The 27,978-nt window shown below is 51.3% G+C and overlaps 2 protein-coding genes across 8 annotated transcripts; one reads left to right on the plus strand and one right to left on the minus strand.

The window, feature by feature from the left end:
* Positions 1–858: 858 nt before the first annotated feature.
* On the minus strand, positions 859–4,215 carry tm2d1 (TM2 domain containing 1). Its single transcript, XM_077585040.1, has 6 exons — positions 4,073–4,215; positions 3,111–3,184; positions 2,901–3,009; positions 2,690–2,781; positions 2,516–2,589; positions 859–2,380 (listed from the first exon to the last, which is right to left on the minus strand). Exons 1-6 carry the CDS (start codon positions 4,207–4,209, stop codon positions 2,270–2,272), a joined length of 597 nt encoding a protein of 198 aa, XP_077441166.1. The 5' UTR covers positions 4,210–4,215; the 3' UTR covers positions 859–2,269.
* Positions 4,087–27,962, plus strand: patj (PATJ crumbs cell polarity complex component). 7 transcript variants are annotated; one of them, XM_077584970.1, is made up of 44 exons: positions 4,087–4,260; positions 5,916–6,154; positions 8,174–8,368; positions 8,474–8,610; positions 8,821–8,965; positions 9,143–9,271; positions 9,343–9,570; positions 9,733–9,835; positions 10,119–10,207; positions 10,539–10,677; positions 10,847–10,930; positions 11,575–11,636; positions 12,366–12,422; positions 12,494–12,628; positions 12,696–12,851; positions 13,394–13,474; positions 14,002–14,157; positions 16,456–16,665; positions 18,921–19,181; positions 19,487–19,514; positions 19,608–19,659; positions 19,764–19,841; positions 19,917–19,988; positions 20,049–20,226; positions 20,700–20,810; positions 21,482–21,572; positions 23,666–23,865; positions 23,947–24,038; positions 24,111–24,165; positions 24,228–24,335; positions 24,441–24,515; positions 24,606–24,663; positions 24,743–24,870; positions 25,266–25,349; positions 25,411–25,673; positions 25,772–25,919; positions 25,991–26,059; positions 26,311–26,416; positions 26,496–26,527; positions 26,640–26,762; positions 26,824–26,928; positions 27,000–27,097; positions 27,180–27,303; positions 27,416–27,962. In XM_077584970.1, the coding sequence occupies exons 2-44, from the start codon at positions 5,927–5,929 to the stop codon at positions 27,560–27,562; spliced, it is 5,220 nt and encodes a 1,739-aa protein (XP_077441096.1). In that variant the 5' UTR covers positions 4,087–4,260; positions 5,916–5,926; the 3' UTR covers positions 27,563–27,962. The 7 variants fall into 7 exon arrangements, 6 of the variants coding, with proteins under 6 accessions (XP_077441096.1, XP_077441095.1, XP_077441094.1 ...); XM_077584969.1 differs by lacking the exon at positions 4,087–4,260 and adding an exon at positions 4,282–4,505; XM_077584968.1 differs by lacking the exon at positions 4,087–4,260 and adding an exon at positions 4,555–4,820 and having other exon boundaries at positions 25,269–25,349.
* Positions 27,963–27,978: the final 16 nt, after the last annotated feature.

Raw genomic sequence — 27,978 nt, forward strand, 5'->3', positions numbered from 1 at the left:
CGGAACGCGATGCGCAGTTTGAAAGATCGACTTCAGTCCAAAAATCGAAGTCACATAAAAATGGTACTTTAAGTTTACGAGCACCACTGGCGGAACGCAGGCTCCCTCTAGTGGCGCGCCAAAGAATCCATCAACTCGATACAAATACAATTGACAACTTTTGGACGCGAGCTCAATCGGAAAAGATTACAATCAAGCTTTTGGAAGTCTAATAATCGATTCAATGTGCAACCCATTTCGAATGTGATGATTAAGTATTTTGTCAAGTGTACGCAACGTCGTTCGGCTTGCAGTGATGTGGAAAATGGACTTTGTGCCGTCACGATGAATCCTTCGTCATTTCCGACTCCCAAATGACTCCAAAGGGACGTTTGGGAACGAAGCGGCTTGGAAAACGTCCACCTGACTGACGACGAGCCAGGGACGGATTGCATGCGCTTCTTCTTCTTCGTGGACTCAAACTTGTGCCTCAACGACTCCTTTACGGCAGCGGTGGCGCCTCCCGCTGGCCACTCGTGTGCGCTGTCGCTACTTCCGTCCGTTCATGTTGTCCCTCAGTGACTTCCTGTCCTGGCAGGAAGCGTCTCTATGCAACACAAAGACAACACAATAAAGATGCTAACACCAAATATGCCGCTAAACTTCTTCTTCTTCTTCTTGCACTCACACACACTTTTGTTGAAGTAGTACACGGATTAAATTGTTGGCATAGTTGACATAAACACGCACACACACTCCAGGCTGCTCTGCCGTCTGGAGGCGGACATCTTAAGTCGACATCTTAAGTTTCGCCAGCGTAGAAGAACGTGAATAATTCACACACGCACACAAAGTAACTCATCTACACAAACACACAGATGTGACCCAAAGTGAACTTTTATTATATTTTAAAATGTATGTTGACAAAAATAAAGTAGCCAATAATTACACGGAATAAATGAATTTTCAAAAATGCATCGTAAAATGTGTCAAAGTCAATTTGAATCGTTAAAATATCAACTTAAACAGCTCTCACATTCTAAATATTGATTTCATAGATTGAATCTTGAATAAACATTTAATCAAATAACCACAAAGATGTTAATAATGAAATTTTCCCGAAGTGGTTTGGAAAATGGATGGTTGGATTCTATTTACAATAAATCAATAAATGTAAACATTTGTTAATGGTAACTTAAATATTTAAATTATAAATATGCATATTTAGTTATTTTTGATCAAATAAACAAACTCATGTTAAAGGCAGAAGTGACATTTATTTTGTACCTATTTTTTTTTCCTTATAATTCAATTTGATGAATTTAACAATTTGTTTGATGAAAGTGCATGAAAATAACGAATACGCTTGAAGTCAGAGACAAAAAAGTGTAAAGCAACGGCACGGGTTGCAAATGAGAAATGTCTCATGCGTGGCAAAAAGTCCTTCAAATCAGCCAAAGCAAACTTTATTGACACTTTTTCCGCTTCAACGATGACAATGCATTGCTCGTTCATGCTGACGATTCGGACCCGACACAGACGCTTTCTTCTTTTCTTTTCGACTTTTGTCAGAAAAAAAGACCAACCACGGATTAATCAGCCAATGTCAGTAATTGCAAAATATTTGTAATTCCTAAACGGGCATTTGGGCGGGTCGATGCAGATTGGCGGGCCAGCCTTGAACCTCCTCCACGCAAACCGTCAGCCGTCAACTGTAAATCGATTGACGGTTCAGTAAATACAACTTTGCTTTCTGCTTCCCACAATGCATTGATTTTATTTGATGAAACTAAATGTAACTTAAGGTTGCGGGTCCAAATCTCGCACGACTAGCGTTGCTTGTCCAAATGAAGATTTGCTTTGTTTTGGACGACAGCTCCATGAAATGATCTTAGCAACAAATGTCCCGATTCAGGATTTCGGGATGCGCGTTATCATCTCATTTCATGCGTAAGAAATCATGAGAGCGGCGCCGCTTGTCGACAACCGCTGGAAACGGGTACGAGTCCATGACGGGCCAAAATGGGCCCATTTCATCGGCCAGCCCACGAACCGATGATTCCACCCGAGCGCAAACAAACAAACACGATTATTCTTTTGTTTTCAATCCATGAACGACTGACAGCTGATCTGTGTGAAACGTGCGTGCGTGAGGAAGTTGAAGGTGCTTCAAGGTCGTCCGTCTCGAAACCTTGAGCGAGCGCCAGCGCCAATGTGAACATTTCAACACACGCTCAACACTTTTGGTTCCGGCCGACGAGACCGACGTGGCCCGCGTGGATCGAGCACTTCACAGGGCGAGGTGCGGCTTCCTGTACGTGTGCTCGGTGATGCTCAGACGGTTGAGGCGAGCGCCGTAATAGTCCACGATGTAGTCGGAGCCGTCCGACGGGCCCACCATCTAAAACCGCAACACAACCAGGCAGCGCAGTTAGCGTGTTAGCGTGGGCGCGACGCCGCACGCGCCGGCAAGCATGCGAATGGCGCGAGAGGCCAGCTAGCATGTTAGCGTGCACCGCCGAGAGCCGGCGCCAACCTGCATGGCGATGAGGATGAAGTCCACCAGCGTCCCGATGCCGCAGAAACCCACCGTGCAGAACTTCAGCACGCCTGACGCAAAGCAACAAAAAGGCAAACTTCAACTGCTGGCCTTCTTCTTTCTTCACCTGCTTGCAGGTGCGTGCGTGCGTGCGTGCGTGCGTGCGTATACCAAGCGCAGGATAGCCCAAGTAGAAGCGGTCGGCGCCGAGCCAGCCGAGGAAGAGCGACAACGCCACGGCCACCTTGTACGAGTAGCCGCTTCTGGAAGCACAAAACAACACACACCGACATGTGGACGGATGCACACACAAGCCTTCCGGATAGTAACGTGTGTGTGTGTGTGTGTGTGTGTGTGTGTGTGTGTGTGTGTGTGTACTCACACATTCCGGCAGGAAATGGTTTTATTAAAGCCCACCTCCTCCCCACTAAAGCGAAATTCTGTCCCATTGGAAAGTCGGCAGGTGACGTTTGGCGCTGGAAGACACTCCACTACAAACACACGCACACGCACGCGCACGCGTTAGAAACTCATGAGCGTCTCCACGGCAACAAGGTATCCCACAAACGCGGCCATCGGGAGCGGCACCGACCCCAGGCGCCGGCATCTCGGCAGTTTTCCGGTTCCTGCGTGACATCGTCGATCTTGGGCTCTTTACACAAATACGTCAGCGCTGTCAAGGAGTCGCCAAACAGGAAGTCACTCACAGCAGACAGGAAGTCAACATTTTCAGCGACTTCAGACAACTATATAGTCCAGGCCTTGTTTAACTTCAAATTGTCTAAATCCTCGGAATTCTCGGATTCTGTAGTCCTCCGTGAAAGCAGATCGATGACCTTTTATTTTATTTTTTTTACGCAAGACATTTGGAAAACAATCTGCTTTTATTTGGGAGAACAACATCAATTTGTGATTGCACATTTCCTGCATTGTCAAATTGAAATAATGTCTTGTTTAGGATTAAAAAATAAATATCAAATTCAACTCGAGAAATCTGAGGTTAATATTGTGTATATCCAAATAATTATTAGTTGCAGTTGCACCTAATTTGCATACCCTCACCGATGATAAATCAAACCGCAGTCAGAAAAAAAAGAACGGAGAAAAAAATCACTCAATAAGAGGAGGCAATGCTGATGCTATGTTTTCATTCAACCCATTTTTGTTTTAACGGTTCTGATGATATGGAAGATTTGTCAAGTACATGCCTTTGCCACCCGGAAGTCATTGGAAGTGAACGCTGAATGTCATGTCACGTAAATCTCAATGGATGAGCCTTTTTAACAGATTTGATGCTTTCATCCAGACTGTCCGTCATCAACTCCCAAGTAACAAACAAGCATTATTGCAGCCACATGCGCGCGACAAATTCCATTTCATCTGATCTGTTATTTGGCTGTTCGTTTGCCGCAACGTCACGATATTTTTTTGTTTTTGCTTGCTTGTTTTTTTTTTCTGCTTTCGGTTGACAGCCAAGTGGCTGCTAGCTGTTAGCATTAGCTCCACGTTCATCTACGAGACGAGTCAAGCGAGAGCGAGTCATGGGAAGGATATTGTCCGAGTCTCAGGCTGTGGCAGCTGCCCGTCTCCGTCTCCGCCGCCGCCGCGACAATCGTCCGCCGAAAAGACGAACAAGACAAGAAAAACAACAAAATTGCACACAAGCCGGAATGCAAACAACGCCGCGACATGGCGGATGCTGTGACGTCACAAACGCCACCTCAGGGCTACAGGGGGAAAAAGTAATTACTCACACGAATCGTCGCTTTCCCTCTTCACGGGCAACATTTAAAACAAAGAGTTGCCGTAAAGCTCCTAAAGTTAATTATGGGGTAATTTCTGAAGCTTATATAATTATTTTTTAAAGGAACAAAAACATCGACGCGTGTAGATTGGGTGACGTTGTAGAATTACAGTAGTGGTGTTTCCCACAGCAAGTAAACGCAGCATTTAAAGTGATACTGTCGTTCAAGGGAAGCCACTTCAAGTAAGTTTCGCTTCAGTTTCGATGACAAATCTTGTGAAAGAAATAAGTCGTCGCTTTTATTCACTCTTGTTTGAATGGGCAAGTTGTGCGAATGCGTTTTCCGCTTGGGAAGAACACGAAACGAGTCGGGGGAGTTTTTAGAGGTGGCGGGCGACACTTTGAGATAAGGGTGTTAGCATGCTAACGGCTAGCCCACCAAGTTGCGAGACGACACCAACTTTTCATTCTTGTCTGTCGTTTCTTTGCAACTGTCACACCAATGGACGCGCACGTTGCCCGAGTTGATGACTTTGTTGGTTTGTGTTGCGTTTCATGGTGAGTTTTGTTCATGTGGTGGGGTCATCTCTTTTCATGCACCTGCTGGATGATGCAAAGTGACCCCGCCCATAGAAAAAAAAAAAAACATCACCTAGTTTATGGAATCAATATATCAGTAGTTTAATCGGCGTAAACAACCAATCAACGTTTTAGTACGAAGAGCTTGTTTGTTGGCCACTCGGCCCTGCCTCCATCGACCTTCCCACTTTCACTTCCGTGAAGGCTCACCTGGCTGCAGGTGTGCAATCAATTCTTTGCCTCGAAAAGGAAGGCCTGCTACACTCGAGTTTTCAAATCTGAAAAGGCTCCTCATCTGTTACGAAAGCATTTTGCTGCCATACGACCGAGAAAAAGAGATACATTTAATGTAAAGAGAACAATGACATGATACATTTTAATGTAATATAATTCCTCTTCTTAACGTGAGCTTTGTGTGTGTCTTCTTTTTGGGTCTCCGAGTCAAAGATACTCAATACAGAACTGTCAAATGTGCTTTAAAAAATAAGGCCAAGTGTTTCAAAAGATTTCACGTTAACTTTGATCTGAGTTGCCTTCAAGCTGCCAAACCCTGACGAGCCTCAACTTTGAAAAAGGAGAGAGACAAAACTGTTTGCAATGAATCATTTAGAATCATTTTCTTTTCAAACATTTATCCAAATTCAATTTGGATTTTATGCGCAATGCAGATTTTATTATATAGGAGTATTTAGGTAACCTTTAAAAGTATTTGATGATCTCAGAGTCTTTTGTCATTTGTAGATTCAAGAGGATGAAGGTAGCTTTTCATAGCTTTTAGACTTAATGTTTAGGGAGTACTTGAGTACACGTTGGATTACTTGAGTATTTCAGTAGATTTGGCAGTGACTTCTTGAGTATTTGAGTGTATTTAAAAGTATTTGCATAACTTTTATCAAGTATTTCAGTAGCTTTAAAAGTATTTAGGTTCCTTTTGTGAGAATTTCCGTAGATTGAGCTCATTTACACGAGGGAGTGTTTAGGTTGCTTTGTACGTGAATGCTGAGGGTTCAAGTTGGTGCTTGCGGTGGAGCAGGTTCAAGGTCACCCTCGTCATGTGATCATGTCTTCTTGCAGATCCAAGCGGGATGCCGGACAACGCCGGCCCGAGTCAAGTTTGGCCGGCGGCCGCGGTGTCGCCCGGCGAGCGACGGCGGGCGGTCGCCGCCCTGGAGCGTCTGCGGGTCAAGCTGGCCGAGAAGGAGGAGTGGCGCCGCCACGTGGGCCACGTGGCGGCGCTCAAGGAGACGCTGGACAGTCCGCTCTTCGCGCACGTGCTGGCCTTGCAGCGTGCCGTCGCGCACCTCAAAGAGCAGGTGTGAGAGAGGAGGGAGGGTGTTAGCATGAAGCATTGTTAGCATGAAGCTAAAGTGACTTGTGAAAGTAATGCAAGTGAGTTTACTGGCAGCATCGGCGTACGCCGGCGGGTCTTCTCACCTTTGTTACGTAAACAAAATATTTCAGGCCTCCACTTTCTGCCACAACAACAAATATGAAAATCATTTGCCTATAAAATAGTTGTAAGTACACCTTTGCAGACGAGCAAATTCTCCTTGTGTGCTCTCTGACAATGAGAGCGCCACCTACCAAAGGGGATGTGCATTTACGCTTTATTTTTGAAGGGCAAAAAAGCAAAGTTCCCGAGGTTGCAAACCCCCAAAAGTTGAATCATTTCCATAATTCCATTCAAAAAGTCCAACTTTCATAGATTATAGATTCAGGGCTCACGATTTCAAGCTTTTTCTTTATTTTTGCATGATTTGTGCTTCCAGCTCATGAAAGCCACCAAAACAGGACGTCAAAAAAAAAATTGAATAATGTGACGAAAGCACCATGCATACTTCCCAGAAATAAAAGATGGCGGAATGGATGGTATTTTCCAAACGATATGTCAATCTTCAATAGTTGCTTGTATTCCCTTTGTCTTAAGCACTGCCTGAAGGTGCCGTGGCATTGGCTGGGGGTCCTGCCTGGGGCTTGGCTGGGGGTCCTGCCTGGGGCTTTGGCTGGGGGTCCTGCCTGGGGCCTGGGGGGCTTTGGCTGGGGGTCCTGCCTGGGGCTTTGGCTGGGGGTCCTGGAAGCCCACGCAGGCTTTCTTCATGTTGCTGTCAGCTCTTTGTTTTTGTGTGTGTTGTGCCGCATCGCATCTACCGCACGCACAACAATTAGCATGTGATGTCACTTTGACACGTCGGAGGCGTGCGTCCCGTACGACGAGGCGCGCGTCCCGTTCCCGTATGGGGCTGCGCCTCGCCAATAAATAACGCCGCGTCCAAATTAAGATAATGGCGGGCTTCATATTGTAAGTGGCGCCAAGGTTGCGGCAAGTGTCGGCCACTCCACGTACTGTAAGTCTATGAAGGCGTCGGCGGCACTTTATTTATGCCCGGCCTCCCCGGCGCTGATCAATCAAGCTTTAATACCCGCCGTCCCGCTTTGACAAACTGCTGGCTCGCTCGCCTGGAAGCCGGCTGCTTTGCCGGCGCCGGCCCCGCCCGTGCCGCGGGGAGCTCAGCTACACAGAGTGAGCGGAAAGGTCATTCCTACATTACCTGCGAGGAAGGCGTCCATTTGCACGCCAGCTTCGTTGCACTTCTTTGCAACTTTTGTGTGTTTGCGTGCGACTTTGTGTGATTCCAACACTTGCTCCATTTGGAAGCTTCGATACCACTTTTTTTTCAGACTGATACCAGTACTCATCCGTACCAAGTGCTAATACCACTAGTACTTTCGATATGGCCAATTTCCCCCCCAAAACAATGACAGATCCTTTCAAAGAAAGGCCTTTTTTATCCCAATAAAAATTCAGCTCCGTTTTCTTTTTGAGTGTTTGTTGATCAAATCCATTTTGGTATCGAGCACACTAGAAACTGAATTTCAATCCATTCTTAGTGAGCAAACGTGTGCTTTACGTTGCTGATGGTAAAACGGTCGCAAGAGTCCTGGTATCGGCCACCTTGATACCGATACCTTGAAATAAAGCTCGCTATCGACTGATACCGATACCTGGTATCGCTACTTGCCCACACCTGTTCTGCTCTGCAGCACAATGTGGACATTGGCGATGACACTACTCAGCCAATGTTCATAGGATTCTTTATCCTCAGTGAGGAGCCGAGTGGCCACCGACAACCAATTGATTCAAATGTGACCACAAAAAAAAAACTTTTCATTCACTTTGATTGATGTTGTGACGGCAAATTTTTGTCCTCCAAAAAGCACGACATGTTTTGTGTTTTTGTCCGTTGCCTTCCGACCAGGAAACGGCGCTTTTGACTTTGCACCTCAACTTTTGCGCCTAACGAGCAGCTGACCTTTTCCTCCTCGCCCTCCAGTTGACTTCGCCGGCACAGGAAGAGGGCGGCCGGCGCTCGGACCAGTCGGCGGCCGACGACGGCTCGGCCATCTCGTCCCCGTCCTCGTCCCCGTCCTCGTCCCCGGTCGTCCCCGCCGACGACTCAGACGTCGCCGTCCTCGGGGCTCCGCCTTTGCCCGACCGCCTTCACCGCTGGATCGTGGCTGCGGCCGCCGTGAGAACCGCACAAACATACGTCAATGTGGCTTTGTGGGGGTTTTCGCCATCTTGTGTGTGTTCATGTGTGTGTTTGTGCTGTACCTTTCTGTGTGTGTGTCAGGGTCGCCCGACGGAGCACGTGCGTCTCCCGCGCCCGCCGTCGGGGGGCCTGGGCTTCAGCGTGGCGGGCCTGCAGCCGGGAAGCAACGGCCACCACGTCTTCGTCAAACACATCCAGCCCGGAGGCGTGGCTGACAGGTGACGCTCGGCCAATCGGGGCCTTCTCCTCAAATAGTGGCTTGACGCCGCGCCACACCTCAAATACACGCCGCGCTCGTTGTCACGGGGAAAGGAAACATTTGACACGCGAACGATAGAAGCGCTTTCAACTTTGTTGCTAACCAAAACAGCAGCACATATCGTTGATCCGCCCGCACGGCTTTGATGGCGTTGCGTTGGCGTCGGCAGGGACGGACGACTGCGGGAACGGGATCAGATCCTGGTGATCAATGGGCGCCCCCTGGAGGCGGGCATGACTCAGCGTCAGGCGCTGGCTTTGCTGCAGCTGCCCGGTCCCACGCTGGACATGACGCTCGCCAGGGACGAGGACGAGGTGAGACACGTCAACGTCACGGACCCCGCCCACATTTCCTGGCTCAGAACGGCGCTGGTTTATCTGGACCCGCACCAACATCTCCCGCTCGGGGACAATAGCCGACATGTCGCCATCTTGAGCTCAGCGGCCGTCGTCCCGTTTTTGACGAGAGATTTTGGTGTGACCTCCTCCAAGGCCGAGTGGGCTCACGTGGAGGAGATCCAGTTGCTCAACGACGGCGCGGGTTTGGGCTTCGGCATCGTGGGCGGGAAGAGCGCCGGCGTGGTGGTCCGGACGCTCGTCGAGGGAGGCGCGGCCCACAGGGTACGTCCGCGGCCAACCATTCTTTGCTCTTCCTCTTCTACTCCTCCCCCTCCTCCTCCTCGTCCAATCAGGACGGGCGTCTCCGCACGGGCGACCGCATCCTCCGCATCGGGGCCACGCCCACCGACGGGCTCAGCAGCGACGAGGTGGTCCAGGTGCTGCAGGGGTGCGGGAGTCACGTGACCATGCTGATCGCCAGGGACCCGTGCGGTCAGAGGACCAAAGCCCCGCCTCCTCCGCCCGACTCGGCCCCCGTGTCGACCGCACCCCCGCAGCCGCAACGCCGGCCCAGCAAGTTGGTGAGCAGACGTGACTTTCTACTTCCTGCCTCCTCATTTCTACTTCCTGTTTCCTCTCTTGGATTCCCAATTCTCCTCCTTCCTACTTCCTTTTTGCTGCTTGAGGTCACGTCTTTCCTGCCGCTTGCTTTCTCCTTCCTACTTCCTGTTTGTGTGTTTCAGCCCAACCTGGACGGCTACGAGATCCACGAGGTTCCGCTCGCCAGGAAAGACGGACAAAGCCTCGGAATCTCCATCATCGGGCACAACCCGCTCACCAGCCAAGGTAGGCCGGCTCGCCGCATCTCGTCCTCCTTGTTCTTCTTCATCTCTCGCTATCAAACGGGCTACCGACATGAACGCTGTACTTTGGCGAGCTAGCCAGGAGGATGAGGTTCGCCGCCGTCGTCGTCGTCGTCGTCGTCGTCGTCGTCGTCGTCGTCGTCGTCGTCGTCGTCATCATCTTTCTCCTTTTCCTTTCTTCAGCCAATGTTCATGTTTTGGAAGCTGCTGCTAACGTTAGCATCCGCCTCCATCTTTGCATGACGACGTTGTCGACCTCCTGACAGATGCGGTGGGCGTGTTCATCAAGCACGTGGTCCCGGGCAGCGCCGCCCATCACAGCGGGAACATCAGAGTTCAAGACCGACTCATTGCTGTGAGAAGACCGCCACGCCGTCATGATGTCATCATCGTTATGGCTGCTTCGCACGCCGCAACCTAATCACTACGCAACTTGAAATACGAGCACAATCGTAACTCCAAACACTTGTGTCTTAAATCGTCTTCCGCCAAGCTTTGGCACCACCAACCAACTCATATTTTCCTTCTCCTGCTCGGAAATCAAAGACGGGCCGTTGTGAAGTTTGCTATCGCCATCTAGTGGCGGTGGTCTGAAATGCACTCGTTTCTCAAACCTTACCTTTGTATCTTCGTCGCCGTGCAGCCTACAAAATGGCCGACGCCATGTTTGTGTTGTGCTCATTCAGCTGGACGGCGTCAGCCTCCACGGTCTGACCAACCAGGAAGTTGTGGAGGTCATGTCACGGACGGGACGCACCGTGATTCTCACGCTCGTCCGAAAGAACAACAACGCCGCCGCCGCCGCCGAAAGGTCCCTGGATCGAGGTAACCAACATGGCGACTGCCTGTCTCTCTTATTGCACAATCTTTGTGAGTCTCCGCGTGTGTCGTTTTGTGTTTGAGTGCTCTTTCGCAATGCGTGTGTGTGCACTTGTGTGTATTTCCCCGTGTATGTGTTCTTGTGTTCTTATTGTGTGTCATGTGTGTGTTTCAGTGGCGTCTTCTCAGGGGTCACTGCAGAGGTCACTGGAGTTGAAGACTCACGCTGAATATTTGGACTCGCACAACACAAGCAGGGGTGAGCACACACACACACACACACACACGCGCGACATAACACAGACACACACTCGAGTCGTGACAACCCACCTCCCAAAAAGCCATGAGGTTGAGGCAAAGCACTACTTTTGTCTAAATGAAACTCCTGCTTCACCACAGTTCCTTGCCACAAGATGCTGGCAAAGTAGAGTTGTGCGCCACCTACAGGCTGAGCTGGACAAAATGGCAGCCTCACGACTCGAGCGAGGGATTCTTCCGCAGTGGTTAGCGTCCAAGTTTGTGGCCGGCAGATGTCTGGCGTGTGCGCTAACTGCTAGCCATTAGCGTGCGGCGTGGATGTACGAGCCTTTTTATTCTTCTCTACGCCAAAGATTGATGACGGCCCGGCCGCGCTTAGCAATGCTAATTTAATCTAAAGCGTTGCCTTTCTTTTTTTTTTTGTGGTGAGCTCAGCAGCAGGCGGACATCGGCTTGACATCCGCGTTACCGTAGCAACCGCCGCTCACCTTAAGACAGACGGAGCTCTTGACACAACACAAAAATGTGTGTTTTTTTGTTTCCCACTTCAGGTGTGTGCGTGCCTGCGTGCGTGCGTGCGTGCGTGCGTGCGTGCGTGCGTGCGTGTGTTATTTCCTTGTGTCATTTGCTTGCGTGTTTGTGCAGCTGCTGATGCGGCTGTGAAGGCCAAGTGGCAGAAGGCTCTGGGTCCAAACTACCATGTCCTGGTGAGGAACGACCAATTTTCTTTGTTTCCATCATTGTGAGCTGTAAAAAAAAAAAAAAAAAATTATTTGTTGTATAGCACTTTTTTTTTTCAGACTGATTTTAGGTCTTGAGTCGTTACAATACCAAGTAATGAACCAAGTTGGATCTCCTCAATGTGAGCCCATTTGGTTCTGGTGAATGAACGGCAAACTTCTGTTCTTGTCATTTCTAGTTTCTGACTGTAAAACGGCATCGGTCCAACACGATACCTGGTGTCGATACTCGTCCGTCGCTAGCTTTAGTGTTTGACTTGAAAATAGTTAGTTTGACTACTTTGTGAGCCTTTTTATGCTTTTGGTCCACTTTCAGCAAACGGTGGTGCTAATGAACATGATAAGCGCTGCCGCTTTACCAAACTCACGTCAGAGCCCAAAAGTAAGCAGAGCTGCAATGTTGGCGCACAATAGATGATTATTATTATTACAGCCTTAGCAGTATTGGTTTTATGACACAAGCGTGTGAATACGTGAAAAAGTGTCAAAGGCTGAAAGTTGTCCAACGAGTGAGTTTTTCCCGTGGTCTGTCGTCAAATACAAAATGGCGCTTGGCCGCCATCTTCTGGCGGGCGTGCCGGTAGATTTGTTTCCAAGCTTGAAATTGACCTTTGAAAAACCTCCTTGACGAGCATCCCCGCCAATGGCGGCCAACGAGTCCGTTTGAATGGAATGTGGACGGACGCCTTCTTTCAGGTGATCCACTTGCGTCCTGCGATCGAGGACGACGCCCATCTGCGGAGTTCCTCCGAGGTGACGCGCGCACGCCGCACTTCCTGCCGCCGCTCGCCTGACCTGACGTGACGGCTGGCGTTTTCTCGCAGCTCCTTCCCGTGCACGCGCTTCGCCTGGGCGTGGACGTGGACTCCTTTGACGGCCACCACTACGTGTCCTGCGTGCTGCCCGGAGGAGCCGCCGACAAAGACGGCGTCCTGAGACCCGAGGACGAGCTGCTGGAGGTAAACGGGTTCCGCCCCCGCCCCAAATCCTGTCCGAGCGTTTGTTTGATCGGCGCCTCGGCCGCAGGTGAACGAGGTGCGGCTGCACGGCAAGTCTCGGCGCGAGGTGGTCTCCTTCCTGAAAGCGGCGCCCCCGCCTTTCACGCTGGTCTGCTGCCGTCAGCTGGCGTCCGACTCCGAGGCGGAAGAAGAGTCGGAAGGACGTGGAAGCAGCGTGGACGACGTATGTCGGTGATGATATCCTTTGAAAGTCGCAATTCGGAGTTTGCCAGGACGCTTTCTGGCCTTGAAATTGTGTCCTCGCTGACTTTCACGACTTGAAAAAGAACAAAGTTAGCGACACGCTCGCTACATTGAGACACTTTTGCAGCAGTGGCTGACGATGACGATGACGATAGCGTCTTGATTGTCTCGTGTCGTTTGTTTCGTGTATGATCAGAAAGAAGGTGGTTGGAATGGATCAAAGTCGACCAGCTCCAAATTCAAACGCCACAAAAGAGCCAAACATTTGAAAAATGGCGCCGGCATTTGCTTTTTCCTGCACGCAAAGCGGCAAAAAACAATCCCTTCCATTTTGAATGGGATTTTGGATGAAATAAATCTGAAATTCGATTGAACTTGAGCTGCAATCGCTTCAGGATTTTCTGCGCTGCAAATTTGAAATAATGTCTGTATTGAATTGAAGCCCACAAAATGTTGCCGTTTGATCCGATTGAGCAACAAAGTTGTGCAATTGTGCCGATTGCTTGTTTGTGTTTTTGTCAGCTGGAGGTGAAGCTGGCGTCGGCGCTGTGCAGCGGAGCGAGCGCCGCGTCTGACCCAGGCCGGCGACGGCAAGTGGAGCAGGTCGGTTCTTCTTCTGTGCGCTCGGGCAGAGGAGGCGTGTGATGGGTCCCGATCCCGAGTCAAACCTCAGCTAACTCGAACCGGACCACATGACAAGGTCATGTTTGCAAATGAGAGTTCTCAAACATTTGACCTGGTTAAAAAAAAAAAGAAGATTCTGCGTTCTGTGGCTGACGCTAACGAGCTGAGCCGATTTAGCCGCCGTGTCTACAACATGACGGGATTGTCAAGAATATTTTGGACTTTCCTTCCCCGAGAGTTTCCAAACAATCACGACGACGGCGCTTAGCAGACGACGGTCGGCCTGCGCCAGACATTTCAGTGAACGCACGCTCTCATTTCATGCGCCGTTGAGGGCAAAAAAGTCTCCATGGAAGTCTCGGCGTGCGTCGGAAGGAAGCTGAGCGAGTGCGCTCGTTTTTTACAGAACCTTTGCCGTCCGTCAGCCCAAACCAAACTCCAAAACCAAACACGGTCACCGGCGGATTAAAAGGTGGACATTTAACAGCAGTGTGATGTGCCGGCAGTTGTCGGCCATGCCGGCGGAGCTTGACGAAGAGGAGGAGGAGGAAGAAGAAGGAGGAGAAGACGAGGAGCTGGCGCTGTGGTCGTCACAGGTGGACGTGTTGGAGCTCCACAAGGAGGCCGGCGGAGGTCTGGGCTTCAGCATCCTCGACTACCAGGTAACTGCCACTACAACCCCCCCCCCCCCCCCAAAAAAAATAACAACACCCCCCCACCCCCTTTGCACATTCTTAGCTCTTTGTCTGTAGGCGCAGTTTCACCTCCAAGACCCCGCCCCCCTCCTCCCCCCTCCTTCCCCTAGCTGAGGGGGTGGAGCGAACTCTAGGTGACGTCCCGGGTGGTCTTCATGCAACACCCGCCTGGGGGGCGGTGGGTTTTTTGTTTTTTTTGGGGGGGGGGGGGGGTACTTCCCAATATCGAGACAACGCGAGAGATTTGTCCTCTTTTCGTGCAGACACAATCTGACAAGCAAGCATTTGTTTGTTGACGCGTCGCCAACTAATCGCTTCTCAAATGCAAATCGATGAATCGTTTGGGGACGTCGTGGAACTTGAAATCCACCAAATCCTCCGATTTCACAATCTTGCGGCTCAGCTTGCCGTCGTCCTCCGTGAAAGCAGACTGATGATGGTTGAGGTTTTCTCAAAATAACTTTGAAAAGCAAAGTTCAACATTTGGAACATATTTCTGGCAGATGTTATGGACCAAACCAGGAAGTGAATCATCATCATCATCATCATCATCATCATCATCATCATCATCATCATGAAAAAATTAACAAAAAAGCAAGCGCCTTTGCCAACGATGAGGACAAATACTGGATCTTGGTTTCCTTTTAGTTCTTGGGATGAAGATCAGCACCTCCAAAACCCAGACCGGTCCTCAGTCGGGAAAGGCCGTCCACGTGTAACGCACGTGGACGGCATATCTCGACATATCTCGACGCCACACGTGTACATATGTTACACGCGTGTACTTCGTTTCTGTGCGCCGGATTCGTCTTCCACGCTTGCCGTAGTAACACAAAGTGCTAAGAATAAGTGCGTGCGTGCGCGTGCGTGTGCGTGCGTGCGTGCGTGCGTGTGCGTGCGTAGTTGCAAAAAGAACCTTTGAATAGTTTGGCGTGCGAGCTAAAGGTCTTTGCAGAAAGTTGGCGTTCCCAAAATGAAGAAGGAGCTGCAGTAGGCGGAGCATCATCACCTGTAGCCATCTCGCCGCCTCTAAAAATACTCCAGTTGGCACGCCGAGCCAGGCTGAACCCGGCCTGCCTTGCCCCGGCTATGCCACCGGGGAGTGCGCCACGTGTGTGTGCGTGTGCGTGCGTGCGTGCATGCGTGCATTGTGTGCGTGTGCGTGCGTGTGCGTGTGCGTGCGTGCGCGCCGCTTTATGCCCGCCGTTCGTCCGTCCTCGCCTTCAACTCGGCGTCGGCCCTTTGACCTCGCCAAAAGTTTGGCGCTCGCATCACTTCCTGCTTCCCAACTCGTGCGTGCCCGCTAGACAACGCCATCAACTCCACGCCAACTCCACGCCAACTCCACGCCAACACTTCCTTCCTCCATCACAACCCGAGGTAGCAAAAGTACTCACGGCATTCTCAAGTTTCTTTTTTCAACTCTAGAACCCGCTCCCAAAAAGTCCATTCGCGTTCAATTCTTTCTGAAAAAAAACCTCCAAAATAGGATTAATTATGGAAGCGTGTTGTTGTCGCACCCCAAACCTTTTTGGGTGCATTTTTCATGATGAATGTCATCTTAAAATGTGCGTCTTTGGTTTTGTCCAAGACTGCCGTGAAATTGATCGCCGTGAAATTGATCGCCGTGAAATTGATCGCCTTCAAACTTCACTTCAAACTTGAAATGATGACGCGATGACGTCAACTTTTGGTTTCTCGCGGCAGCAAAACGCAACCTTTATGCCAATTTATTCACGATCACTACAGCTGCCATTTTTCTGAATTTGAATGATCGGAGCCTCTTTTGACGACTTGCTGGCTCTCGTGAGCTCTTCTTGCATTCGGCATTTTGGGATTTTGTTCCATTTTTTTATGTTTAAAAAAAAAAAGGTACGTGACGATGGCGAGGACAAAACAGACAAGATGAGATTTAAAGTTGTCATGACAACTCTTAAAACGTCTCATGTCTTGTTTTTTACTGTTTTTTTGTTTTCGGTGAGGCCTTCTCTCATGAAAGCCAAGTTTTTTAGTCTCTGTCTCCCCCTGCTGGTCACCTCCATGACGTCACTGTTATTATTTGCTATTTATGGCTGCGGTTTTCATTTGATTTGGCAAAGTTGTGAATGAGTTCAAATGTTTTCTTTCTTTTCCGTTTGACTGATGACACAAGCGGCTTCCAAATGAAGATGTGAAAAATGGGACACTGCGCTTTTTGTTTGCTGATTTTGGAGTTTCATGTCTTGCCGTTTTGAAACGAGTCCCATTGCCGGTGTTTGCTTTCAGGACCCTTTGGACCCGAGCGGCTGCGTGATGGTCATCCGCTCGCTGGTGGCGGGCGGCCCGGCGGAGCGCGGCGGCGCTCTACTTCCCGGCGACCAACTAGTTTCCATCAACGGCGTCCGGCTGGAGGGCCTGACCCTGGAGCGGGCCGTCGGCGTCCTGAAGGGGGCGGCGCCCGGCGCCGTGCGCCTCGGCGTGCGCAAGCCGCTGGTGGTGAGATGCAACACTCGCCTTTTTAGTCGTTGCCGTTGAAATGTTTGCGAATGAAGTCGCCTGTTGACAAGCCACGTGATCCGTTTGTCCGTTTCCTGGGATGAGCGTCCTGTGACGGATGTGGGCGCGTCCCGTGACGGATGTGGGCGCGTCCCATGACGGATGTGGGCGCGTCCCGTGACGGATGTGGGCGCGTCCCATGACGGATGTGGGCGCGTCCCGTGACGGATGTGGGCGCGTCCCGTGACGGATGTGGGCGCGTCTCGCGGCGGCCGAACGTTCCCCTCGCAGACGAGCTCTCGGGGAAATGTCGAAATGATGACGCCATGACGCTTTTTTGTCAAAGGCCGCCGCACGCAGCTCGGCCGTTCCTAACAAAGCGTTTGGATTGGCCAAAGCAATCTAGGAGATTCCCAATGAAATTCCATTTGGATTCAGACTTGTCCTTCCCATTCAGGTGTTTTATTTTGGCGTCGTTCCGATACTGCAAAAGTGGGTATCGGTATCGGTATCGGATCGGTATCGGTATCGGTGGCCAAAAATGCAACAGGGGTTTCATTGCCTTTGGCTGTTGGGATTCATTCAAATTGGAACACACTTCCTCTTGTCCTTAATCTGGTCCTCGTCTGTCCCGCCCCCATCTTTCATCATCTTCATCATCTTCATCCTCATCATCCTCATCCCTACAGATCTCCTGCCATTCTTCTTTCTTTCTTTCTTGGCTTCTCTTTTCATTTTTCATTTTTCTTGTCTGTCCACTTTCTTTCCTCATTTGTTTTTTTCTTGTCATTTTTCTTTTCTACTTTTCTTTCCTTTTCTTCCTTTCTTCCTTTTCTACTTCTACCATTTCTTTCCTTCTGTCTTATTTCTTTTGTTCTTCCTTTTCTTTTCTTTCCTCTTCAATCCTTTTTGATCCTCTATCTCTTTTCTGCTCTTCCTTTGTCCACATCTGTCCTTCTTTCTTCCTTCTGTACTTTTTTCTTTCCTCAAATCTATCCTTCTTTCTTCCTGTCTCTCCTTTCTTTTCTCATCTTTTGCTCTCTCTGTCTTTGCTTCCTCCCCTTTTTTGATCCTTCTTTTTTTTTTTTTTTCATTTTCCCGTCCGCTGTCCTGTGCGAATGTCAGAGGACGTCCCTCAGCCACCGGCCGCACATGGAGAGCAAAAGTGATGCTGTCCTGTCCTGTCCCCGCATCCCCTTCACCTTCCGTCAACCTCCCTCCTCCTTTTTTTTCCCTTCCTCCTCCTCCTCCTCCTCCTCCTCCTCGCCTTCATCCCCCTCGTCTGTCCTCCTCGTCCTCCTCGAGCGAGTCGCTGAGTCAGCGAGATGTCGGGACGCGGCAAAGTGCTCCATCAGCTCGACAACATCGCCGCACTCTTAAGTGGAGTGGTGGGGGGGGGGGTTGTCAAGGGGTTGGGGGGGGGGGCGCTGTCCCGGTCCACGACTACCGCAGTATTAGGTCACCGCAGGAAGTGTTTGTGTAGCGTGACTTCCTGTTTGTTGCCGGGACGCGCGTCGTCAAGATTTCCAGGAAAAAAACGTCACTTCATTGTGGCGGCCACATGGACAGTTCCTCAAAATGTCCGCTCCGAATGGCTTTGCAGCGATGGGGAAGCGTTGAAGCATCGTCGCCATTTATCGTTCACGACCGACTTGTGCATCACAGCAACCCATTTCCCAAAATGGCCGCCAATCGGTCAACATTTTGCACGTTTATTCAAGTTCAACATCACAAAGTCACGTTTTTGTCCATAAAATAACAAATCTTTCCCAAAAATGACAATTAACGCAAACGAATGTGAATGACTGCGTCGTGAAAATGTGATTTTTCGGTGACGAGCGAGCAGCCGCGCCTCATCGTCTTCGTGTCTTCAATCCTGTGCAAAGAAAAAAGATGTCACCGATTTTCAAGGCGAGGATCTTTTCCCTTTTTCCATTCGTCTCCCAACACGAAGGTTGCGGGTGCGAGCCCCGACACTCGGCATGCGAACGTGCCCTTGAGCAAGATCCTCAAGTGGCAGATGATTGACGTGGCAAATGCTCGGGTCACGTGAAAGGTCGCCGCCTCTTAAAACGTTACGAGGGTCGCGTTGGCGCCATCAAGCGTTTGCCGCCTCACCTCCGTTTGAGGGCGCGGCGGGAAATTATCCTAAGTGTTGTCGTTAATGCACTGGCGGCGGTAACGGCCGTGACAGGAAGTGCTGAGCGCGCACTTTTTTTCTTCTTCTGTCTTTTATGCGCTGGCTGTCTTCAAAGTCACTCACGCACGCTCACGTGACCTCCTCGCCGCATGACCTTGAGGAGGCGGAGCTCACCAGCAGCGCTGGCCTTTCGCCGTGCGCTCCGGCTTCTCTGACCTCTGACCCCACCGAGGAGGAGGGCAGGGAGATGGCGGTGGACGATGAAGACGAGACGGAGACGGAGGCGGAGACGAGCCGGCCTCCCAGGAAAGCGTCTCCGTCCTGGGACGAATGGAAGCCGGCGTCCTCCTCGCCGGCTTCGGGAGCCGCACAGCAGGTCGGTCGACCTCTTCAAGATCCACTTTGACAGACAGCAGCGCTCGCGATACGTTTCACATTTGACACATTTTGTCTTTTTTTCTTTTTCAATCGACTCTTTTTGAATCGATTCGTATTCATTTGACTTCCAGTGCGATCAATTATTGTTCTTACAAAAATCTCGTGCCTGATTTTGAAAAAGTCCAGCGAAGCGTTGCAAAAGCAGACGGAGGCCGTCCAAATGTGAAAGGACGCCGTCGCGCAAAAGATTTTGTCGTCAGGGAAGCTCACGAGTCAAACGTGCTTCTTGTGTTTCCCTTTCAGACTCGGACGCAAGACGGACGACTTCCTGGTGACGCTTCGTTCGCTTCACGTCTGCAAATATCATTCGGATGTGATCACCCAAAACGTGCGTGTGCGTGTGCGCGTGCGTGTGCGTGTGCAGGCCAGCGTGCAGACACGGAGGCCGACTCAGAAGTCAGTGGGACGGACACCGAGTGAGTCCTCCTCTTCCTCCTCTTCCTCCTCTTCCTCCGTGTCGCCATCTGTTGGCCATCAAGTGGCTCCGCCCACCCGCCCTCACTTGTGATTGTCACCTTAGGTCCATCAGGATGATTGACACGGAGAAACGCAGGAGGCGGAGTCAAGTGGGCTTCTCTGCCACCAGAAGAGGGCACAGGTGAGTCGTGCGTGGAGCCCCGCCCCCATCGACCTGCTGCTCATTGCGCATGTGCGTGCGTGCGTGCGTGCGTAGGGAGCTTCCCGAGCGCGAGGAGGGCGAGGGTGAGGAAACTCCTCGGTTCAGTCACTGGGGACCCCCCCGCAGGTAAAGGACCCCCCCCACTCGACCGCCGTTTGCGTTTTCTGACGGCGTGCGTGCGCGCAGGGTGGAGGTGTGCGCCGAGGAGGGCGGGTCGCTGGGCCTGAGCATCGTAGGCGGCCATCACGTCATCAAGCGTCTGCGGAACGGAGAAGAACTGAAGGGAATCTTCATCAAGCAGGTGCTCCCCGGAAGCCCCGCCCACTCCACGCGAGCCCTCAAGACCGGAGACAAGATCTTGCAGGTCCTTCCAAACTCTTTTCTCTCCTTTCCTTTGTCTCTTGTTCTTCTCCTGCCTTTTCACCTTTGCCCTTTGCCCTCTTCTACTTCTCCTCCTTATTTCGTCTTCCTTTGCCTTTTTCATTTCTTGCTTCTTTTTCCTCTTCCTTCCTGCATTTCCTTTCGTCTTTCCCTTTTCTTGTTGCGTCCGCTTTTCATCGTCGTCGTCGTCGTCTTCCGCCGCACGCCGAAGCCGGCAAATCAGATGATCCGGCGGCCAAATGGCCCCGCCCACTTTCTGGACATGTGACAAGCCGCGGGCACCGAGCGGCTGACGACCTTGTCCTGGGCCCCGCCCACTTCCTGGACTTGTGACGTGTCATGGCTGCTTGGTCTCTCGTTCCAATTCTGGCAACTTCGACGTCACCTTTGAAATCTCACGTGGTTGTCAAGTCGCATTCATGTAAGGTGTGTGCGTGCGCGCGCGCGTGTGCGCAGGTGTCAGGTGTGGATTTACAAGGCGCCACTCACGAAGAGGCGATCGACGCTATCAAATCTGCTGCGAGTCCCGTCGTCTTCATCGTCCAGAGTCTGTCTGCTAACCCGCGAGTATGTGCGCACGCACACGCAAATTGCTTTTGTGTGCACCTTTTGTGTGTGTGTGTGTGTGTGTGTGTGTGTGTGTGCGTGTAAACACATTGAAGACCGTGTTGTCATAGTTACCTTGAAAAGTTACGTTCAATCTCAGGTCATCAGGAAAGTAACTAAGTTAGATTACAAGTTACTTTGATCAGATGCCAACAACCCAATAAAAAAAGACCAAAACTTTATTGGAAATACATTTTGAACAAAAATATATCAAAAGGATCAAGTTTTTATATGAAAAAATGAAGACAGCCTTTTTGACCGAACCTCAATTATTTGATGAGATGTTTTATTTTTCTTTCTTTTAAATGCGTCTTCCTGACTTCGCTTCACCTTGTGGCCATTTTCTGCTGTTGCCTTCGCTGAAGACGTTTCAGATTTGTTTGTTACACAAAAATGCACGAAGTTGTTAGAAAGTAGCTTTAATCAAATGTGTTAGTGAAAATGTCGGCCAATACGGAGTTTGTGGCATTTGCGGCGCGTGCGTGCGTGCGTGCGTGCGTGCGTGCGCGTCATCACGTGTCTATCATCAGCTGCTGATGTTTTGGTGAGGAGCAAAGGATTGTGGGAGTTTTCTCTCGTGATCGCGGGAAGTGAACACAAAGTCCACTTTGACTTTGTGTTGTTTTTTGCAGATGATGAGAGGAGCCCCGCCCCCTCAGCGGGAGCCGCCCCCTTACAGGCCGCCCGGCCAATCGCAGCAGGAGCTGCCGCCGGCCCCTCCAGGTGCGTCTCCGGCAAATTGCTTCTTTTGATAACCCAAAGAAAGAAAGAAAATTGGAATATGCGTCATTAACTTCATATCGTTGCAACAAATGTGATCGCATTTACAATAACGATTGACGATTTCCTTCCTCGATGAATGAACGATTGGCATAGATCAATAAATTGAAATTGTCGCAGCTCCACAAATGGCCCGAAAATGTCATCGTCAAAGAGCGCCAGCCATTTTCAACACTTTGGATTGCGCAATCGTTTGTAAAAATTAAGCCCACCCACACGACAGGACGGACCAATCGTATGGATCGGTGTTGAAAATTGTGCCAATATGCAAATATCGACATTCGCTTATTTATTGATGAGCAATTCATGATCCTTTTGAGTGTTTCTAATTCATTCGATGATAATTAATCAAGCAGTTATTGAAATGACATAAATAGAAAATGTTTTGTTTTTACAAATGAGATGACGACAATACGCAATAAGTATGAAATGATTGATGTTGAATTCTGATTGCGTCAAATGTTTCTAGTTTGACTTGAAGCCAAATGAATCCAAATTTAGGAATGAAATGTTTTTCAATGTAATTATGTTGAAAAAATTAGGAACAACTTTTTTTTTCTCTTTTTTTTTCCCGAGCGGCGCCGGCTCAGCGGCTGGCCGAGTATTGAAAAAGTTTTTTTTTTGTGTGTCTTTGCAGGCCTTGTATGACCGCACCCCCTCCCTCTATACCCCCCCCCCCAAAAAAACCACACCTTTTTTGCAAAGTGATTGGATGACGATGTGCTCAATCTTGTTGTTTTCCCACGCTTTGGGGGCGGGGCTTGACTTGTGGTTGGTTGAGAGGTGGGGCTTGTGAGTGAGTGGGCGTCGTCACTTGAGCGGTGGGCGTGGCCAGTGGCTTGCTGTCATGAATGCTTCAAATGTCATGTGACCTTTTCGGAGCAATAAAGCGATGCCAGCGCAACTCGTTCTTTGCTGTCCTTGTTTTACCTTCGGAACGGCTCGAAAATGACAAAAGAAAACACTTGGACTTTAATTCCAAGCAACTTCTACTTGCAATCGGACAAAACCAAAAGCGATTCCGTTGTCACTTTTTTTTTGTTTCTCTTTTCCTTCTCTCCTCGTTTCCTTGCCTTCCTTTCTTCTCTTCTTGTTTTTCCTTCTCTTCCGTTTTTCTTTCCTTCCTGCCTTCCTTCCCTCAGACTCGCTTTTCGTTTCTTTTCTGTCTTCTTTTGGTCACGCTTGTTTTTTGCCTCCCTCCATCTTTGGCTCATGTCAGCACTTCCTTCCTGCTCTCCCTGCCGCCGTCCGTCTAACCGGCTCCTTATTTTCAAGTTTGCCGAACGTATAAAATTGATTTGCCGCATTCAATTCAGCTGGCAAGTCAAGGCCCGCTGCTCGGCCAATGACAAACGCGCAACGCCGACTTTGGCCCGCCCCCTGCCTGGCTTCCTGCTCCTCTTCTCCTCGCTGTCCTTGCTGCAGTCAGCTGGGGGCGCTGCTGAGCTGACTTGCGTGAGTTGGGCTGGGAGGGGCTGAGGGCGTGTCGTCACATTGCTAGCTGTGTGCACACGCGCGCACGCACACGCGCGCGTTGTGGCCATCTGGATGTCACGCGTGAGGCGAGACTGAAGCATGGAGCGTCCTGATGGCAGGTCAGTGCGTGCGTGCGTGCGTGTGCGTGCGTGTGCGTGCGTGCGTGCAGATCATCATGTATGGACACGCAAGTGGCGTCATGCTGCAGTATTTGTGACAGTGATGAGTGTGTTATTGCGCAGCTGCTGTGTGTGTGTGTGCGGTAACGCTGTACGGAGGAAGTGTGTCAAAGGTACGGCCCGCGTGTCCCCCGTCAAGCCGTTCACTGTGGTTGGTTGGTCCAGTTTTTTTCAATGAACGGTTGTTGCCCATTTTGTCCACCGGAGGGCGCAGGTGTCGGCGCTTCAGGATTTGACGCCTGATCTCGTGCACTGGTCGAGTCTGGTGAGCGAAAAGAAGCCCGCTTGATTGCCACCAAACTTGCGTCACGCCCGAGACCTCCGGTGGAAATATTTGGCGCCCGGCTGTCTGCGTGCTAACGGGCGTGCGTGCGTGCCCAGAGCCTTGGCGTGATCGCTACGGCGACCTGCGGGGGGAGCTGCTGAGCGTGGAGCTGGACAAGGAAGCGGGCGGCGGTCTGGGGCTCAACCTGGCCGGGAATCGGGACCGCTCCACTCTCAGCGTCTTTGTGGTTGGACTCCGCCCGGGCGGGGCCGCCGCCGCCGACGGACGCGTGCGCGTGGGCGACCAGCTGCTCCAGGTCGGGCGCGCTCGCTTTATCGGCTCTCGGGGGTTCTTTTGCTTTGCTAGTGTGTGTTTTAGCCGTTTGCGTGTGTGGCAGGTGAACGATCACGTGCTTTATGGGCGGAGCCACCAGAACGCCTCGGCCCTCATCAAGAGCTCCGCCTCCAAAGTCAAAATGGTGCTGCTCAGGTAAGAAAGGCCTTTTGATGATTAAGCGTCCTCTCCTGGCCGTCACCTTGATGACATCACCCCGCGTGGCAGGAGCCAAGATGGCGTCCAGCAGATGGCGGTCCCGCCCTTCCCGCCGCCCCCCAAGGTAAAGCCGCCGCCGCCGCTTTGCTGGCCACGTGATGGATGACATCACGTGTTTTCCGTCAGAGCGTGTCCCCGCCGCCGCCGCCGCCTTCAGGGGATTCGCTGGTCGCGGCGGAATGGCCACGCCCACCCGACAGCGACTTGCTCCGCCCACCCTCGGATGAAGACACGGTCAGCCTTGTTTACGTGCTTTTGGGGTGTTTGACTTGTGAGGTGTTCGATGGATGCAAATGAGATGCAAATGAGATGCAAATGAGCCCCTCCCTCATGACTTAGGACGAGAAGGCCGGTGAGGTCATCGAGGTCATCGAGGACGGCCACAAGATAAACGAGGACGCACCGGAGCAGCAGGTAACAGCTGGGTCATGATGACATGGCCACGCCCCCATGACGGGTTTGCGCCAAAGCGCCGATTGATGGTTGATTGTCGATGGTTGAAAGAGTGAGCAGCGGCGCGTTGACGATGACATCATCGCCTCGTCGGTCGACGTCACCACAGGTCGAAATGCCCCCGACCGGCCCACCCCGCCTCCGCCGCGTGGTGGTCGTCATGGTGACCGGGCTTGCTTTGCCAACAGGAAGCCCCGCCTCCTCCCGCGACCCGTCCACCTGCCGCATCCTGCCGGGCCGAGTGACGACCTTGGAGATCTGCAAAGGTCGTTCGGGTTTGGGCCTCAGCGTGGTGGGAGGCGTCGACACGCAACTCGTAAATTTCTTTACACTTGTTTTTTTTTTTCGAGCTTTTTCGTCAACTTTTTTCCCGCCAACTTGACTTGATGTCAATTGAAATATTTGTGACTTTTGAATTGACTTTGACTGTCAAATTTCATTTCTCTTTTTTCCCACTTTTTCATGACATGACTTTTTTTCTTTTGACTTCCAATTTTGACCCGAATGTCGTCAGTACCGACTTCACTTTGATTTTCATTTTTATGCTCATTTCACGTTGAATCTTACTTTGACTTTACACTGACTGCATTAAAAATGTTTTTTTTTTACGTGCGATGAAACGTTTCCTTCCATTTTGACTTCTTTTCTGCTTTCTTCCCATTTGTACTTTTTCTTTCATTTCATTTCATGTTGACGTTTGGGCGTCGCCAGCAGGCCATCGTGATTCTCGAAGTGTACGAAGAAGGAGCGGCGGCCAAAGATGGCCGCCTGTCGCCCGGCGATCAGATTCTGGAGGTACGCGCGCCGAACACGCTCCGGCACGGCGAGACCGTGACGAGACCATGACGACGCGCAGGTGAACGGCGTGGACCTCCGGCGGACGTCTCACGAGGAGGCCATCGCGGCGTTGAGGCGTCCGTGCTCCAAAGTGGCCATGAAGGTTCTGCGGGACGGAGGCCGCCGCCCCCGTGTCGGCGAGGGCGGCGGCGGGCGCCACAGCCGGCCAAACGCCAGCGTATCAGATGCGAGCCGGTCACCGCCGTGCCCGCTGGACGTGGTCGCCGTGGAGCTGCGCAGGAAGGCCGGGCGTGGCCTCGGCATCAGCATCGTTGGGAAGAGGTCCGTTGCCGTGGCGACGCGCACCGCGTCTTGCTGGGCGGCCAAAGTGACGACTCCTCGGCTGGCTTTGTTTTGGGTGCGTCTGTGCGTGCGCGCAGGAGCGGTAGCGGCGTGTTCATCTCGGAGTTGATGAGAGGGGGCGCCGCCGAGCTGGACGGCCGTCTGATGCACGGAGATCAAATCCTGTCGGTCGACGGCCAAGACACCGCGCACGCCTCCCAGGAAGCCGTGGCCGCCATTTTGAAGGTGACCAAAGCCCGCTCGCGCCGTCTCCGAGAGCGATGATTCACACGCTGACGTGTTGCGTGACCCCGCAGTGCGTCCGAGGTCACGTCACGCTGGAGGTGGGTCGACTCAAAGCCGCTTCCTGCAAACGCGGCGCGCACGTGAGTTTGACGCTTCACTCTCAAGAAACAAGATTCAAAGGTCAGTTAGAAAAAAATCGAAGAAAAGAAGAAGTCTGAAAAGGGGAAAGAATTTTTAAAAAACAAAACAAAAAGAAATGGAAAAAAAATGTCAAGAGTCTGAAGATTCCAACGAATCAGAAAGAGTCGGAAAAAACAACTCGAATCTTGAAATGAGTCGAGAGTCTGAAAAGGGATTCAGGAAGTGACCGAAAGATTTTGTGTGTGCGTAGATGGATGACGGAGGAAGAAGTTCAAAGGTCGTGGTGACTCCTGTCTCGTCACAGCAAGAGGATGAGGAGGGTGATGATGTCACTTCCTGTCCTACCGAGGACACAAGTAGGTCATTGATGTTTATGTTAGCATTAGCATGTGAACCGGGCTTGTTGCCGTGGTAACGTCAGGGCTGCCTTTGCAGGTGTCGACCTGCGCACGGTCCACATCACCAGGGTAACCTCACACACGCACACACATTGAAACACTTGCACGGGGGTTAAGGCTGGGTTCAAAGTTTTAGAGCAGGATGATGCGAACCCCGACCCCTGACCCCTGTCCCTTCCAGGGTGCAGGTGACTCCCTGGGGGTGAGCATCGCAGGGGGGAGGGGCAGCCCTCTCGGGGACGTCCCCGTCTTCATCGCCATGATCCAACATCACGGCGCTGCCGCCAACACGCGGCAGCTCAAGGTGCGTGCGTGCGTGCGTGCGTGCGTGTTTGCCACACGCGTGATTGTGTGTGCGTGTGTAGGTTGGCGACAGGATCGTCAGCATCAACGGCCGGTCGGTGGACGCGCTGTCGCACGAGGACGTCGTCGACATGCTCAGACAAACGTCCGCAGATGTCCGGCTGCAGGTCTCACGCACACACACAACTTGCATTCCTGTTATCAACGCATTCACAATGTATCGGCGTGCGTGCCCCAGGTGGTCGCTGACACCAACATGGCCGCCATCGTGAGTCAGGTGGAGAATTTGTCCAGCAGCAGCTCCACTTTATTTCCTGCCAGCGACGCACACGCACAGTGAGTACACACACTCACGCACGCACGCACGCACGCACGCACGCACGCATGCATGCTAAACCCCCCCTCCCCCCCCCCTCAGAGGATCTGGCCGTCGAACGGTGATTGTGGAGAAGGCGAGCGACGGTTTTGGCTTCAGCATCGTCGGAGGAGTCGGCAGCGCGCACGGAGATCTGCCAATCTACGTCAAGAGCGTCTTCAACAAGGTCCTCGCCATGCGAAGCTAACATGCTAACATGCTAACGTGTTTGTGCCATCTACGTCAACACGGTCTTCCTTGAAGCAATGCGAAGCTAACATGCTAACGTGTGTGCGCAGGGTGCGGCAGCGGCGGACGGACTTCCGAAGCGCGGCGACCAAGTTTTGTCGGTGAACGGTGAAAGTCTGGACGGCGCCACGCACGAGCAGGCCGTGGCCATCTTGAAGAAACACGCGGGAAGCGTCACGCTCGAGCTGCTGTCCTAACACGCACGCACGCCAAGACAAACCCGAGCCTTCAGCTACATGCCTGGATGCTAATGCCAGCCGCTAGCAATAGTTAGCCACACGCCGCAATAGCTTGTCAAGGTCTTCCACAATTGACGCTTATTAGCATTTAGCTTAGCGTGACGTCGTCAGTGCTAACTAGCTGTCCTGTTAGCTTGAAAATCCATGTAGTGCTGATTGGAACAATTAGCAGCAAGCTACACGAGACACACAATGCAACGGCACACGCACACACAATATTTGTGTATTTAATACAACTGAAAGATGTTCACACACACGCGTGCGCCCTCGTTTATTTGAAGCCGTCGTCGGTGTTTGCTAAAATGGAGTCCGTTTCGTAAATACTTCCATGAAATGCAAATAAATGTTCAGAAAGTGAGTTGAGAATTCTGGCT

Source organism: Vanacampus margaritifer, chromosome 13 (assembly GCF_051991255.1).
Source record: "Vanacampus margaritifer isolate UIUO_Vmar chromosome 13, RoL_Vmar_1.0, whole genome shotgun sequence".
Lineage (NCBI taxonomy): Eukaryota > Metazoa > Chordata > Actinopteri > Syngnathiformes > Syngnathidae > Vanacampus > Vanacampus margaritifer.

What these genes read in the sequence shown, in the direction of transcription:
- tm2d1 (XM_077585040.1), bottom strand. Translation starts at nt 4,209, where the DNA reads ATGTCGCGGCGTTGTTTGCATTCCGGCTTGTGTGCAATTTTGTTGTTT. An exon ending in CACAGCCTGAGACTCGGACA is followed by an intron (nt 3,185 to 4,072) that starts ATATCCTTCCCA and finishes GACAGCGCTGAC; the next exon opens with GTATTTGTGTAAAGAGCCCA. An exon ending in ACCATTTCCTGCCGGAATGT is followed by an intron (nt 2,782 to 2,900) that starts GTGAGTACACAC and finishes TTGTGCTTCCAG; the next exon opens with AAGCGGCTACTCGTACAAGG.
- patj (XM_077584966.1), top strand. Translation starts at nt 4,790, where the DNA reads ATGACTTTGTTGGTTTGTGTTGCGTTTCATG. An exon ending in GGTTTGTGTTGCGTTTCATG is followed by an intron (nt 4,821 to 5,915) that starts GTGAGTTTTGTT and finishes GTCTTCTTGCAG; the next exon opens with ATCCAAGCGGGATGCCGGAC. An exon ending in AGGACGCACCGGAGCAGCAG is followed by an intron (nt 24,516 to 24,605) that starts GTAACAGCTGGG and finishes GATGGTTGAAAG; the next exon opens with AGTGAGCAGCGGCGCGTTGA.